Raw genomic sequence first — 16,145 nt, forward strand, 5'->3', positions numbered from 1 at the left:
GATTTGGACTACAGAAGTTAAAAGAATGAATATTTCAAGCAGGGACACCTTACCTTAGGGCAGCAATTTTCAGCCGAAGTGCTGCAAGAATTTTAAAAACATGCAATACCTAACTATTTAGCCAGGGGCACAGACCTATTTTCCCTTAGAACGTCAGATTTAAAAAATGACAACAGGCAACACAACAATAGCCATCTGGTGTGAATTATCAAACTTATACTTATTTTTTTTTGTCAGACTGGCAAAAATATACGATATATCTTTTGGTGTGTCACAGAATTTTAGTAATTAGTTTCTTTTCTAGAGGAAAAAGGTTGAAGATCACTGCCTGAGGGGAAGGCAGGTGTTATCAGGTAGATTACCTCACTGTGTTTACCGGGTAATTCCAGATTGATTGGTTTAAAATTCCACTTCTGGGATAGGCTAACAACTGCAATTAGGTTAGTTATTAAGTTTTGGTTTAGTGATGTGACAACAAAAATAACTCCATTTGGCCTATTGTTTCTTTTCTTCTTTAACAAACTGAACTACGACATCCCCCTAATGAATGGTGTGAGGTATCTGTAAATGAGGTCTTAGGTGACTGTAAGGCAAACCATTCAAATTAGGCTTTGGTAGTCTCTTTGTAATTCCCCTCCCTTTTAATTCTTTACTTTCCTAGTTCTCCCATGATGGTGAAATATCCAGTCAATAAAATAAATTCACTCTAAAATATTTATGACTTAATGAACTTAGAAACTAATGAAGAATCCTTGCTTAATTCTACAAAATTAATTGACTTTTGATGTAGAAGTGGACAGAAATGTTAAGAGAATTTTAACCATGTAGAATTTCCACTTCTTTTCCAATCAAGCCAAAGATAACATCTTGACTTTGGTTAGTGTTTCATCCACAAGCCCATAAAAGTGGAGGACCCTATAGACCACGCCCTCATGAAACCAGACAGAACAAGACCACGGCTGACATCAGGATGTGACACAATGATCAAATGTATACTACCCTAGCCGCCGCCAGTCAGTAGAGCCCATGACTCCAGCTCCTTTAGCCACCATAACGATTTCCCCCCTTTATAACCTATCTCCTGGCAGCCATTGGAGAGCCAGGTCTTTGAGCACTAGCTTACCTGTGACGGAGCTTGGTACCATTTTCTCAACTTATAAACCTTTACTTTTTACTGCAGACTCCTGTTTATATTTGCTTGAGTTTTGATGTGTCCAGGCAAACAGACCTCTTTAGTCTGATAACAGAAGGATCTTTCCTTGTCCCCTCAAATAACACCACACAGACCGGTGTGTTTTTCAAACTTCTATATGTCTAAGATTCACTGGGATATTTTTAAAACATGATTTCCTAGACCCGAGAGATTCTGATTCAGTCTGAGGAGGATCAGAAATCTGAACTTTAAGAACTATTGCAGGTTGGTAGTACTCAAACTTTAGGGTGCATCAAAATTCCCCTGAGGGTTTCTTAAAGCACAGTTTTATGGACTCTATTCCCAGAGTTTTTAATTTGGTAATGTAACCTAACCTATATATATAGCCTAGCAGGTAGCCTAGGAAAGACTTTTATTTAGAATTCACAACTTTGCTTAGATTAACTTGCAGATTCACTTATTTGCCATAGAATTTATAGTGTTTGTGTAACCATATCCTGTAATTTGCTTAGGGTTTAACAGAAAGGCTAAGGCTTCATTAGTTAAATTTCCTTTGATACCTGTGCCACCCCTGACACTGATGATTGTCAGAGCTATTTTTCAGGAACAAGTCTAGAATAATTTGCAGGACCAGGGAGTTGATTAGGTTGAGATTGGCTGAGGACAGCCAAAGGGAGGAACCTCTAGTTACCTCCTCATGAACTTATCTCCTTATACCCTCATTATAATACTAAAATCTCCTCAATATTTTCTGTCAGTATTTTTGAACATGCAATGTATGTGTAGGTATGTTTTCTAACTTTGCATATGCATAAGAATGTCCCCACATATGCACGCGATGATAAAGTTCGCCTTGATGTTTATGCAAGATTTCCATGAATAAAGACAAATCCAGTCCTTTGTGTGGGGACATGCTACTTTGGGAAGTGAACCTTGGTGTGTCCTTGATTGCCACTCACAATAAAGTCCCTCCTTATAAAATTATCTTGCAGTTGTCTTTTGGCAGGCAACTACCGAATAATTGAACCTGGTTTGGTCTGGTAACAATAGGTCTGAAGTGGGGGATGAAAATTTATCTAAGAAGATCCCAGGATCATGTTGAGGTTGCTGGTTAGGGACCATACTTTGAGAGCCACTTTCTTTGGTTATTCTAAAATAACTGTGCCTTGGCACATTTGGAGACATACTGATAAACTAATTGTACTTTTGAAAATCAGGCTACATCTGTGTGGCAGCTTCTGATAAAAGAGCATGGCTGTCACAATGGTAGGATAAAATAAAGCTCTGTCCCCAGCTGTGGAAGCATCAATAATTTTGATAAACAATTTTAATAGGGTACTATATTTTTTGTATTTTACTGTTTATTTTATTACTGTTGTCCCTGCTTTTTTTTTTTTTTACTTTGCCTACCTCCATCCAGCCTCCCCCCCGCTCCCTCCCCCCGCTCTCCTCATTGTTGCCCATGCCCATGGGTCATGAGTTAGAAACAGAAACAGTTACACGGAACAGACCGTCAGCTGCCAGAGGGAGGTGGGGAGGGACTGGATGAAAGAAGGTGAAGGGAATAGTGTACTGTTTTAATTTAAAAAAATCAGTTAAGAATGGAAACCAATGTATAAAAAACAATATTTTCTTTTGAATTTCAAGTATCCATATCAAAATTTATAAATTATTGTAGATTTCATTTGAAAAAATGTATCAGAAACCAACTGAAGCACTAAGAATATAATTGTTTAACAGCTTGGGGTTTGTATTAGAAAACTGATTCAGGAGTACAGCCTGCTGGATGATTCTGATATTGCAAGGGAAAAATTGTCATGGAAGTTTTAACGTTTCATATCTTTCTTTTATGTAATAATTTCTTTCCATGTTTCTTTACAAACATGGTATAATGGGAACATGAGCTTTGAAGGTTCAAGATACTTCTTTGCCTTCTGACCTTCCTTGCTTTGTGACCTTGGGCAAGTTACTCAAGGGTCAGGTTCCTACTCTGTATAATGGGGTAACACAATACCCCGCAGAACTAGTGTGATAATTAGGGAATAAAATATTTAAATTCCCAGCACAATGTTGGACTTATTGTAGAACCTACATTATTTACACACATGCACACACACACACCCCCAATATGTATGAGGGGAGGGACCCCCCAAAATGGAATTATCTTCTGGAATGTGGCTCCCTTATAGTACAGGCTTCCCCTCCTGGGTGAGTGTTCTAGGAACCCGTCTGTATCAGTGGACCGGCTGGCATTGTTGTGAGAGGCTGCATTTGGTTTCAGTTAATTTTTTTGAAGACTCTTTCTGTGAGTTTGCCCATTTCATGATGGGTGGTTTACGAGCACATCTGCCCACACTGCAGTGAGTGTTCAGCAGTTTTTGACCAAAACCAGCATGATCCCCATGCCCCACTCTCCCCATTCACCCAGTCTCACCCTGAGTGCCATTTTTTGTTCCCAAGGATGAAAAAAGTCCTCAAAGGGACACATTTTGTCAGTGTGGAAGAGGTGAAACAAAAAGCGGCGAAAGCACTAAAAGGCACCAAAATCGATGAGTTCAAATAATTTTTTAAGCAGTGGAAAAAACATTTCGATGGGTGTACTGCATCAAAGAGAGAGTACATTAAAGGTGCCTGAAGTTTAAACATGTAAGAATAAATACAAAATTTTTTATAAATAAATTCTGAGTTTTTTGTCGGGGGTCCCCCCTTGCATATATACCAACAAACAGACAAGAAAAAAATATCACCTTGTGACCTTTTTGGACACAAGTTCTCCAAATTTTAATTCTACTTTGAAGCAACATTTATCAGGACATGTACAGACTCCATGTTGGTGCTTCTCTGTATTTTGACTTCTGATAGTTCTATGTGACAAGAGAAAAATTCTGTGTTTTTAATTAAAATATAGTAGGCTGGAGGGTGGGAGGAAGAGGTCAGAGGTTAACCGGTTAACAGAACCAAGGGCCGAAACTAACATAAAAATGTTCACATTCCTGTGTGTATGTTGAAACTTTAAGTCAACTTCCAGATGGCTATCTAAAAAGAAATAGCTGACCATCAAACACCACTGTATCCTGCTTATTTATGAACTTTCTGGACTGTTGTCTACAACCAATCAAAAAGCAGTAAAAATGTCGTCCTTAGAGCCTATGCATTTATTCTATAATTGCCCCCACGTCACCTTTTCCTGCCACCCCCTTATTTTTAGCCAGTGTAAATTCTTTCAAAACAACTTACATCTTTAAAAGAGCCCCATCAGCTCCAGGACGGTGGACATGTTTATCTTTTCCTTCAAGTCCTGCTGCTGGTGCTTGAGACTGTATGTCCCAGGACCTGGTCCTTTTTCTGGTTAGCACATGGCTCAATGAACCCTTCAGTTCAGAAAAGCTTTTGGCCATGAAAGTTTTCCTTTACTGTATGCTTTAAAAAATTATGGACGATGAGGCACTGGAAGAGTCACATCATTTTTGCTTGTGTTAAAACTTGATAATAAGGTAAAGCATTCCAGTGAAATAATTTCTTGTAAATATGTAATTTAAGTAGAATCCATGCTTGGTCCCTGAGTCAATTAATTCCTTGCTGTTCAAACAGGGAGAGGACGTTTGTAAACTAGACCTTACCTAAGATAAGTAACAGAAAATGAACTTGTGTTCATGTCAAGGCCTAAACTGTGATGTCTTCAGACTCCAGATGTCCTTCGGAACTCACATCGTGAGGCCCCCAAATCTCCTTTGTGATCCGTGGAGTGTACATGGTGGTCTCATGTGTGCCTGGGAACCTGCGAACTCATGTTTCCTGCTGTAGCCTTTTGATTAAGCGATTCAGAGATGTGATTCAGTGATCTATAGTAGAACCCAAGAATGTGCACTGAAACAAGTACTCTGGGAGACTATGATGGAGGCATCCAAGAGTTACACAGTGTAGGAAAATCCTGCAGTGGGAACAGAGTCCCAGGATCCAGTAGGAATTGGTTTTTCTGTGCCACCTTGCTGTAATTATTGGAACAGAATTGAGCTGTACTTCTACATTCAGTGATAACTCTCATTGGTAAAATAGAGTATCAGTTGTGATTGCCAGGGGGCACTGTGGTTCAAGTCAAATGCTCTTTTGATTCTAGTGTTGCAAACTACAGAGATTTATGAGGCACTTACTGCAGTAAAAGACCATATTGAAGGTGATACTATTCCAGTCTCCTTACCTGCTGCCACATTATAGAGTCAGATTGTTTAAGATAGCTCAAAGTCCATCGCAGAGTGTTGCAAAAACAAGGCATTCAGTAAATATGTGTTAAATGAAATCCTTTCAATGTTATTCTTATTCTACCAGTTACATAGTTACATTAATGACTGGGGTTTAATTGGAAGATCTATTTACTTTGTTTTTTTAAAAAAGATATATATACATCTTTATAATGATATATAATTATATATATATATATGCAGAGGGAACTATATATATTAGACAGAAGGGAAGGGAGGGAGAAAGAAAGGGGGAGGAACATCGATATGTGGTTGCCTCTCATGTGCCCCCTGCTGGAGACCTGGCCTGCAACCAAGGCATGTGCCCTCACTGGGAATCGAACCAACAACCATTTGGTTCACCAGCTGGTGCTTAGTCCACTGAGCCATATCAGCTGGGGCTATTTACTTGGTTTTGCATTCATTATTAAGCAGTCATTCCAGCATTGTGTGCCCATCCAATGTTGCTCTACTCCAGGTAACCCAGGGCTCAAGTTTTGGGAATTTTGAGTCCTGGTGTGCCAAAAAACTTGTTGCATTTTCAGAATATAGCTCTGACTCCACACCATTAACTTATGGCAGCTTATCAAAAATCACATTCTATCAACATTCTTTTTTTTTTTTTCATTTTTTTTTAGAGAGAGAGAGAGAGAGGGGAAGGGAGAGAAACATTGATGTGAGAGAGAAGCGTCAATCAGTTGTCTCCTGTACATACCCAGACTAGAAATTGTACACACCTGAACTGGGGATCAAACCCGCAACCTAGGTATGTACCCTGACTAGGAATCTAACCCGCAACCTTTTGGTTACAGGAATATGCTCCAACCGACTGAGCCACACGGGCCAAGGGCTCCATCAACCTTCTTAAAACAGAGTTAGACTAGGGCTTTGGGGAGGTTCACATGAAGAGGAAACTAATTAGAACTTGATATTTTAAAGTTGTATGGGGATTAGTTAGGTGCTATTATTAATGGCCAAGTGATAGAGAACAGTGCTAAGGATTTCTTTTTACCTTGGGCAATACTAGCGAGCGTTCTTAAAGTAATGTGAACTTATTTACACAGGCCACATAATAGTTCCCTTTTCTAATCACTAAAAACCAATTACTTCACTTTTGATTGTTCTGTAAAATCTGTAGGTGTTGCATGACAGCGCCTTGTCTTCCAGGGTCACAACAACACAGATTTATTAACTTTTCTTTCCCATGTCAGAAATCTGTGAGATTGATATCACTCTAAACCCTGGCTTGGGCTCACCAAAAACCCACTTGGGAAAATGTTAGCCTAGAAAAAGTAGAAATGAATGACAAAAAAAAACAACCCTTGATTAAAAAAAAAAAGAATGGTCTAATCTGTTCAAAAGAGTTTGATAAATGCTCATCACATTCTCCTATTTATTGTCAATTGTAAACCACTATGAATTTTATCATCTACTAAAATAAATCCATGTTAAAGATGACATAAATACAGAGATAGTTTTATTTCTAGAGTTGCTTTTAAGAGAAAATATTGAGAATCATGCAACCATAGACATAGAAAACTTTTTATTAAGCCCGGTGAGAATTATGCTATTCTAGGTTCTTATGCCACCTAGTGGGAGACTAAATTGTTTTATCTGAGTTTTGTGTAGATTATTTACCATCAAATTTTCCAACTTCTCACTTGTAGCAAATTTTACCTAGTAAATGGTACATGTCAAGTTATAGGTCAAAGATAAAACCAGAGGACTCCTGATCAAGACGGCAGTGCAGGCAGACATGGCTCGCCTCCGCCCACAACCGTATCAAAACTGTAACTAAAATATAGAACAGCCATCACTCAGAACTATCAGAAGTCTAGCTGAATGCAAGTCTGACAACTACAGAATTAAAGAAACCACATCCATCCGGACTGGTAGGAGGGGTGCAGACATGGAACAGGGCTGGTCCCACATGCACAAGTGGTGGATAAAAATTTGGGAAGGATATCTTGGGAGCAAGGAATCCCAGCCCCACACCAGGCCCCCCAGCCCAGGGTTTCAGTGTCAGGAAGATAAGTCCCACAACTTCTGACTGCAAACACCAGCAGTGATTGAGTCAGTGGAAGAAACTACTGGAGCCCCAAGCAGCTCCTCTTAAAGAACCCACATGTGGACTCACTTGCTGCTAACGTTCTTTGCCCTGCCCTAGAGATTCCTTGATACTCTGCCCCACTCAACTCATGGGCCCACCCAAGCTGCTTTACCATGTTAGTGGCTGGTCTTGGTTCCTGCTTTACAACTTCCTAAATCCTTTCAAAAAAACCACAGCTGGCCTGAGTGAGCTCCAGGCCCAGCACTAGCAGCAGCCAGCCTAGATTCACAGCGTGGCTTCACCTGGGAATCTCCAAGCCCAGCACAAGCAGTAGCCATCTCAGATTACTTTACAGCTCAGGCAGGGGAGCCCTGGGAAAAACACAGGTTGGGGCTAACCTTGGCCTGCACCACCCAGTAAGCCCCAGGGCCTGCACATCCAGTTGGCAGACCACATTGGAGCACCACCACCCTGCCCCTGCACAGCTGATCATCCACAGGGCAGAGGGTAGTGGTCAGTGGTCGCAGCCATTCCTTGTAGCTGACTGGTCTGGGTAAATCCCTCCCATTGACCTGCCATCTAGTCTCAATTACAAGAGGAGGGTACATTCAGCCTACGTGAAGGGAGCACCTAGAGTACCCAGCTTGGGTGATAGGGAGGCTATGCCACTGGACCCTTCATGACACCTACTACATTAGGACACAGTAATGTAGTGTGGTGACCAAGACACAGAGTCAAAGCAGCTCCACTTAATACATAGAAACAAACACAGGGAGGCTGCCAAAATGAGGAGACAAAGATATACAGCTCAAGTGAAAGAATAGATCAAAACTCCAGAAAAAGAACTAAAAAAAAAAAAAAAAAATGGAGATAAGCAATCTATGAGATGCAGGGTTCAAAACACTGGTTATGAGAATGTTCAAGGAACTTAGTGAGGACTTCAACAGCATAAAAAAGATCCAGTCAGAAACAAAGGATACACTAATTGAAATAAAGTACAATTTACAGGGAAACAATAGTAGAGTGGATGAGGTTAAGAATTATATCAATGATTTGGAACATAAGGAAGCAAAAAACAACCAATCAGAACAAGAAGAAAAAAGAATCCAAAAAAATGAGGATAGTGTAAACAGCCTCTGGGACAATTTTAAGCAGACCAATACTCACATCATAGGAGTACCAGAAGAAGAGAAACTGCAAGAAATTGGAAATCTATTTGAAAAAAATGAAAGAAAACTTCCCTAATTTGGTGAAGGAAATACACATGCAAGACCAGGAAGCACAGAGAGTCCCAAACAAGATGAATACAAAGATGCCCACTCCAAGACACATCATAATTAAAATGCCAAAGGTTAAAGATAAAGAGAGAATCTTAAGCAGCAAGAGAAAGGAAGTTAGTTACCTACCGGGGAATACCCATAACACTGTAAGCTGATTTCTCAGAAGAAACTTTTCAGCCTAGAAGGGATTGGCAAGAAATGTTTAAAGTCATGAAAAGCAGGAACCTATGGCAAAGAATGTTCTACGCAGCAAAGCTATCATTTAGAACTAAAGGGCAGTTAGAGTTTCCAAGACAGGAAAAAACTAAAGTTCATCATTGCCAAACCATTATTATATGAAATGTTAAAGGAGCTTATTTAATAAAAAGAAGATCAAAACTATGAATAATAAAATGGCAATAAATACATACCTATCAACAATTGAATCTAAAATGCAAACTAAGCAAACAAGAAGAATAGAGATAGTATTATGGATACAGAGAGTGTTTTGATGGTTGCCAAATGGGAGGGGAGTGTGGGGGAATGGGTGAAGAAGTGAAGGGATTAAGAAGGGATAGTCACAGAATAGCCATGAGGATGTAAAGTACGGTATAGGAAATGGAGTATCCAAAGAACTTATACACATGACCCACGGACATGAACAATGGTGGGGGGATTGGCTGAGGGAGTAGGGTGCTGGATGATTGGGGCAAAGGTAGAAAAATCAGGACAACTATAATAACATAATCAATAAAGTATAATTAAAAAAATAAAAAATAGATTTTTGAAGACTTCCAGGTCCTTACTAAGTTCTCAGGTCCCTGCTGGCACAGGGTTTTCTCTTAATTTGTTACCCAAGAATACACCAAATGTCACATCCTTACACCAGTGTAGAATACTTCATACCACATTGTCAAGGAAAGGACTGGAAGAATTTTTTGATGACCCAAAGAATTGGGGGGAAGAAAAAGTAAAATCTGGAGCCGCATGGACCTGTCAGCAATTAAGACACAAAAGTAATGAAGATTTACATAAACTTTGGTATGTCCTACTGAAAGAAAGAAATATGCTTCTGACCCTACAGCAGGAGGTCAAACGGCAGATATTACCAATGCCAAGTCCAGAGTGGTTAGAAAAGATAGTAGGGTCCATGGACGCATTAAAGTCATCCAGGAACGAGAAGATGCCCTAAGACTTCTTCAGACAGGTCAAGAAAAAGCTAGACCTGGTGCTTGGAGAAAAGACATCTTTGGAAGAATCATCTGGCACAAGTTCAAGCAGTGGCCTCTATCTTGGCACCTAAATAAGAGATACAATAGGAAACGATTCTTTGCGATGCCCTATGTGGACCATTTTGACAGAGTGAGACATGAGAAACAAGCCCATATCCAAGCAAGGAAGAAAAATTTAGAGAAAAAGCAAGCAAAACTTCTTCAGGAAAAGTTTCCACATCTTTCTGAAGCCCAGAAGTCAAGTCTTGTCTAAGATGTCTGAACTCTTAATTTACCATTTTGTTTTTCTTAGATAACAATCTGTATAGAAATCTGTAACTATATATTAAGTGACTTACAAAGAAATTGTTTTAGTCAAAAAAAATAAAAAAGATAAAAAATAAAAAAAACCCAATTGTGTACATGAACATTAAAAGTAGGCTTGTTTAAAGAGTCTGAAATGGAAACAACCCAAAACTCCAACAAAGGATGAATGGATATGCAAAATGTGGTCCTACCATGCAGTGGATTATTTATTCAGCCACGAAAAGCAGTGAAGCACCAACGTTCCCTACATCATGGATGGACCTTGAAAACATGATGCTCAGTATAAGAAGCCAGTCACAAAAGGCCACATCATGTGTGATTCCATATATGTGAAATGTCCACAGGCTAGAGAAGGGAAATGGGGGAGAGGTGATTGCTAATGGGGACAGGGCTTCTATTTGGGGTGATGGAATGTTCTAGAATGAGATAGAAGTGATGGTTGCATAACATTGTGATATTCTTAATGCCACTAAATTACACTTTAAGATTATTAAAACAGTAAATTTTACCTTATGTGAATTTTACTATAATTAAAAAAAAAACTCCAGAACAATTATGGCACAATCAGGGGCTTTGGCTTCTGGTTATTCTAAAGCCCTTCATCCCCTCTGAGGAGCAGTCAAGGTTGGGAACCACTGAGTTAGATCACACAGACAAGGACACAGGAACCACATGACAAGGGGGCACGTGTTTAGATGGAGATTGAAACATGCTAGCTGTAAATAATAACACAATACAACTGAGATCATATATATGCCAACCAGATTCTTGCTATTATGTAATTAATGTTGTAAGTCAAATCATTATGCTGTACAATCTAAAATTATAAAATGCTGTATGTTGCTTATATCTCATTAAAATGGGGGCGGGGGTAGAAAAAAACAAAAATAACACCAAAGCAGATAAAAGAATAAACCCCGCCTTATGATACAAATAACTTTATGACAGGATAGGCTCAAGTTCCCAGTTTGCATCACTAATGACATCAATGAGAGATTTCATGATTAAAATATAGGCCTTTACTACTACTGGTAAGTTATTATGTTATGGTATGATGACACATACTGATTTATTCAATCAAGAATGTCCTAACGACAGAATTCCTAGATTTAAATAGAATGTAAGGTCTTTCCTCATGCTGTTTCCAGTATTTCTTCTCTTCTGCTCTTTCTTCTCCTCTGATAGTGAAATTTTACTCATCTCCCCAGAGTTCTCTAATATCGTATTGTCTGTGAACCTTGCCTTTTGTCACAGTCTGCCTGCATACAACATACACACCCCTCCACACACACACAGCTAATTGGTCCCTCCTTGTGGCATCTAGAGTGCTTTGCTCTCACACTTCAGTTATTACGTTAAGTCATATCATGGTTTTTACAGAGCCGCTTTAGGACAAGAATCATGTCATCTTCATTTTTGGATTAGACATCATGAATGATTGAATTAATGAACGAAAACTTTTATAGAGTCATCAGTACTGCTCATTTCTCTTGCTCAGTTAACTGTAGAAGCTATTCATATCCAATTCCCAGTAACTGGGCTGGAAACAGATGGAGAATTATAGAGTATGTGTGAACTGAAGAGACAAGGCATGGGTAAGAGAGTAAGTAGTGACAGATCAGCAGAAATAGCTGGGATACATTGGGTTGGCCAAAAGTCCATTATGTTTTTTTCTATACAATGGCTCTAGTAGCACTTAGTTGTCTTTAACTTCAAAACAGTTTTGTTAGACTGTATTGTGACAATTGTCATATCAGCATGCCTTTTTTAAAAAATTATCAAAATCGGTGAATTTTTGTGCAACCATTTTAATATTGAAGTTGGAAGAAAATATGCAACATTTTTGGTATATTATACTTTATTATTTTAAGAAAGGTAAAAATGCAACTGAAACTCAACAAAAGATTTGTGCAGTGTATAGAAAAGATGCCATGACTGATCAAATATGTCAAAAAAAGGTTCACAAAGTTTCTTAGTACTGTTGACATTTTGACCAAATAATTCTTTGCTGTGGAGCTGTCTTGTGCATTGGAAGATATTTAACAGCACCCCTGGCCTCTACCCACTAGAAGCCAATAGCAGGAGATAGCCGACATATTCAGAATATCCAAATCAATAACATTATGGGTGAAAATGAAAAAAATCGTGTCTTATTTTACAGAAAAAAACATAATGAACTTTTTGGCCAACCCAATTTAATGAGCTTCCCTTTCTGTATTTTCTCCTTTGACCCTCAGTCCCCTTCTCCCCTAACATTGAAGAGACTATCTTACAGCTGGGGACTTAGCTTAATTCCACTTGTGCATGTTTATGGATGGCAGTGATGATCAAGAGGACTCACATGCTAATAGTTGGAAGTGAAGGAAAAAAATTATAGGACTTCCCCTAAACCATAAGGCATATTCATATGCAAAGCCTGAATCTTGAGTTCTGGTCCAAGTTCCTGACCTCTCTTGGTGTTCTCTTTTATTGGCCTCAGGGAGACAGAAACTAGGGCTCCTCTCGTGATCATGCTCTAAAGAAATAGCCACAGTTATTTTATCCAGTCATCCATCAACTGATGGACACAATCTGCTTCCATATCTTGGTTGTAAATAATGTTACAATGAACGTGGTGGTGCTTATGTTTTTTCAAATTAGTGTTTTGGATTCCTTCAGATGTATTTCCAGGAGTGGGACTGCTGGTTCAAAAGGCAGATCCATTTTTAATTTTTTGAGGTACCTCCATACTGCTTTCAACAGTGGCCGCACCAGTCTGCATTCCCACCAACAGTGAAAAAGGGGTTCCCCTTTTTCCACATCCTCACCAGCACTTGTTTGTTGATTTATTGATTACAGCCATTCTGACAGGTGTGAGATGATATTTCATTGTGATTTTAATTTGCATTTCTCTGATGATTAGTGAGTTAAGCATCTTTTCAAATGTCTATTAGCCATATCTACATCCTCTTTGGAGAAGTCTGTTTAGGCCTTTGTCCCTTTTTTAGTCTGGTTGTTTGTCTGGGGTTTTTTTTTTTGTGTTATTTGTAAGTTCTTTATAGATTTTGGATATTAATCCCTTATCAGATGTATTGAGGAATATGTTCTCTCATTCTGTGGGTTGTCTCTTTATTTTGTTGATGATTTCCTTTGCTGTGCCAAAACTTTTTAGTTTGATGTAGTCCCATTTGTTTATTTTTTCTTTTGTTTCCCTTGCCTGGGGAGACATATCCTATAAAATATTGCTTTGAGCCATGTCTGAGACCTTGCTGCCTATGTTTTCTTCTAGGGTTTTTATGGTTTCAGGTCTAACATTTAAGTCTTTAATCCATTTTTAATTTATTCTTGTGTGTGGTGTAAGAAGGTGGTCTAGAATACTACTCGGCCATAAAAATGAAGAAATTTTTACCATTTGTGACAGTATGGATGGACCTGCAGAACATTATGCTAAGTGAAACAAGCCAGTCAGAAAAAGACAAATACCATATGATTTCTCTTATATGAGGAACCTAGGGAACAAACTGAACTAACAAGCAAAATAGAGATAGACTCATATAGAGCAGGATGCCAGCTAAGGGGGTAGGGGGGTTTTGGCAGTTAGCAGGTAAAGGGATTGAGCAAAAAGGAAAGGGGACTCATGGACATGGACATAGACAACAGTGCGGTGGTTGCTGGGATAAGCAACCCACAGCCAGGGTGGGTGTTGCTGTAGGCGGGGTATAAGGGGCCTAAATGGTAATGGAAAAAATACAATAAAAATTTTTTTTTCAGATTTGTTTTATTTATTTATTTTTAGAGAGGAGAAGGGAGGGAGAAAGAGAGGAGCGCATCAGTGTGTGGTTGCATCTCGTGCGCCCCCTGCTGGGGACCTGGCCTGCAATCCAGGCGTGTGCTCTATGCTGGGAATCAAACTGGCGACTTTGCTTCTCAGGCTGACGCTCAATCCAGTGAGCCACGTCAGTTAGGGCAACAATAAAAATTATTTAAAAAAGAAAATAAAATACCTTACTATGAAAAAAAAACAATGGTACTAGTTTTATATAAAACTATTGTGATAGAATTATCATTCATGTATATTTATTTCAATAACAAAAAAAATTATTCCTGTGCTAAAATGAATCTTGCAAATCAATGTTAACAGTAATTTTTATAGCATTTTTAAGGGAGCATTTTAAAAGACTATGAAATGACCAAAAAATAATTTATTCTTACATTAAATTTACTACTAAAAATATGACAAACATCATGGATAATTGATACATGGAATGCTATTATCTGGATGTCTTAAAGTTATGTTAACTCAGGATAAATAAAATGCCAATCAATGGGAATTTTTCCCCTGAAAATCATCTATTTGAATATTACTTTCCTCAGTTTTAAAATATATGTGTTTACTTTTCAAAAAGAAAAAGAAATAGCCACTGCCCCTGGGGACCATGGGGAGAACCATCATCAACTAACCACTCCAGCCTGACAAAGTAGCTCATCTTTAACACCTATAGCACTTCCATTGTGGTCTAGTCCTGTTGGAAAGCATCTTGAATCCTTGTTTCATTTGTATTTGAGTCTCTCTGATTGGACTGAAAAACCCTTGAGGGAAACGGTTACTCATACTTCACTCCTGAGCTCCTAGAACAATAATGTAAGGGCCTTAAACTAAGACCCTAATACATACTCTGATTCTTTGGTTAACTGAAAAGTAAATGTTCAATTATTATATCATTTTTTCCTCTTTCACATCTGCTCACATATCTCTCTTTCATCTATATTACCTCTCTGTGTACCCTGTCCCTCTTTCACAGGGAATTAACTTTCAAATGTCCTAATTACCCAGCTCTGCTTGAAGTACCATGATAAGTGAAGTCCAGTGCAAAATAAAGTAAACAGATAGAACTTGTCCTGGAGACACTGTAACACGGAGTGGACTCACATTTAGAGAACACAGAGAGAAAAGGAAGCAATAAACATAAATCCTGTCAGAGCTGTATGGTCATAAAGTTTGTTGTACCCATACTCCAAGTCAAGGTCAGCACAAAACTAAGAGAAACTTGATAATTAACACCATTACCTTTACTTCCTAATTGCAGCCATAAAAGACATGGTCCTTCTCTGTCTCCTCCAGCCTTGTAAGAATGAGAAAAGAAACTTAAACCCATTTGAGATTAAAATTGTCACTTTTCTCATTTACAAGTTTCATTTTACTAAGTTGTCAGTTTTTCAGGCTGAGAGAATGTAAGCCAAGGTTTTCTTTGAGTGTCAGCTTGTGAAGTACATGTGGGGTCTGTGGCGTAAGGATGAGGCCACAGGTGACGAATAATGTTGTCTAAGGGACACAGCCAGGAGATTGTTCAAATTGAGCTGACTGGGTGAATTGCAAGCAAGGGAGGATTTTGAGAGTTCTCTATTTCAGAAAATGGCATCTCTGTGTTTTGTTTGTTTGCTTGTTTTTTCCGTGAGCATAAGCTAAAAACCTTGTAGTCCTTGGTTTCTCTCTCCTGCCATATTCCACAGCCAGTTCATCCATAAAATTTGTTGGTTTTGGGGAAAATTCTTCCAAGTATATCTTTCGTGGAGTATAAACGTTCATGGGGAACTTTCTACAGCATATATTCGACCACGTCCCTTCCCTTGAAATTCTTCCTTTGACTTTTCGGATAAAGTCCAAATTTTTTAGCATGGAACACAGCTTCACCCTTTGACCCTGCCCATTTCTCCAGCCTCTTAACTCCCAGCCTTACATGTACCCTATCCCTGCCACTACCGTCCTCATATTCATCTTCCTCACCAAACCAGCTACCAAGTACTGTGTGTGGTTCTCTGCTAGTTACATATGAAGAGTGTTATAAGGGGCAAGCTTTATGAATGAGAAACTGGGGCTCAGAGAAATGCAACACTTCACTCCTGTGCATGCAGCTAATAAACACAAAA

General features: G+C 38.8%; 1 protein-coding gene across 1 annotated transcript; it reads left to right on the plus strand.

Annotated features, from left to right (window-relative positions):
- The first annotated feature begins 2,621 nt into the window (after positions 1–2,621).
- On the plus strand, positions 2,622–10,185 carry LOC129061925 (39S ribosomal protein L47, mitochondrial-like). Its single transcript, XM_054562725.1, is given in 3 exon segments — positions 2,622–2,683; positions 9,481–9,857; positions 9,860–10,185. Coding segments are annotated over 3 exon segments (765 nt in total).
- The last annotated feature ends 5,960 nt before the right edge of the window (positions 10,186–16,145 follow it).

The sequence above is a fragment of the Pteronotus mesoamericanus genome, unplaced genomic scaffold (genome assembly GCF_021234165.1).
Source record: "Pteronotus mesoamericanus isolate MK-2021 breed Mesoamerican mustached bat unplaced genomic scaffold, CSHL_Meso_final scaffold_651, whole genome shotgun sequence".
Lineage (NCBI taxonomy): Eukaryota > Metazoa > Chordata > Mammalia > Chiroptera > Mormoopidae > Pteronotus > Pteronotus mesoamericanus.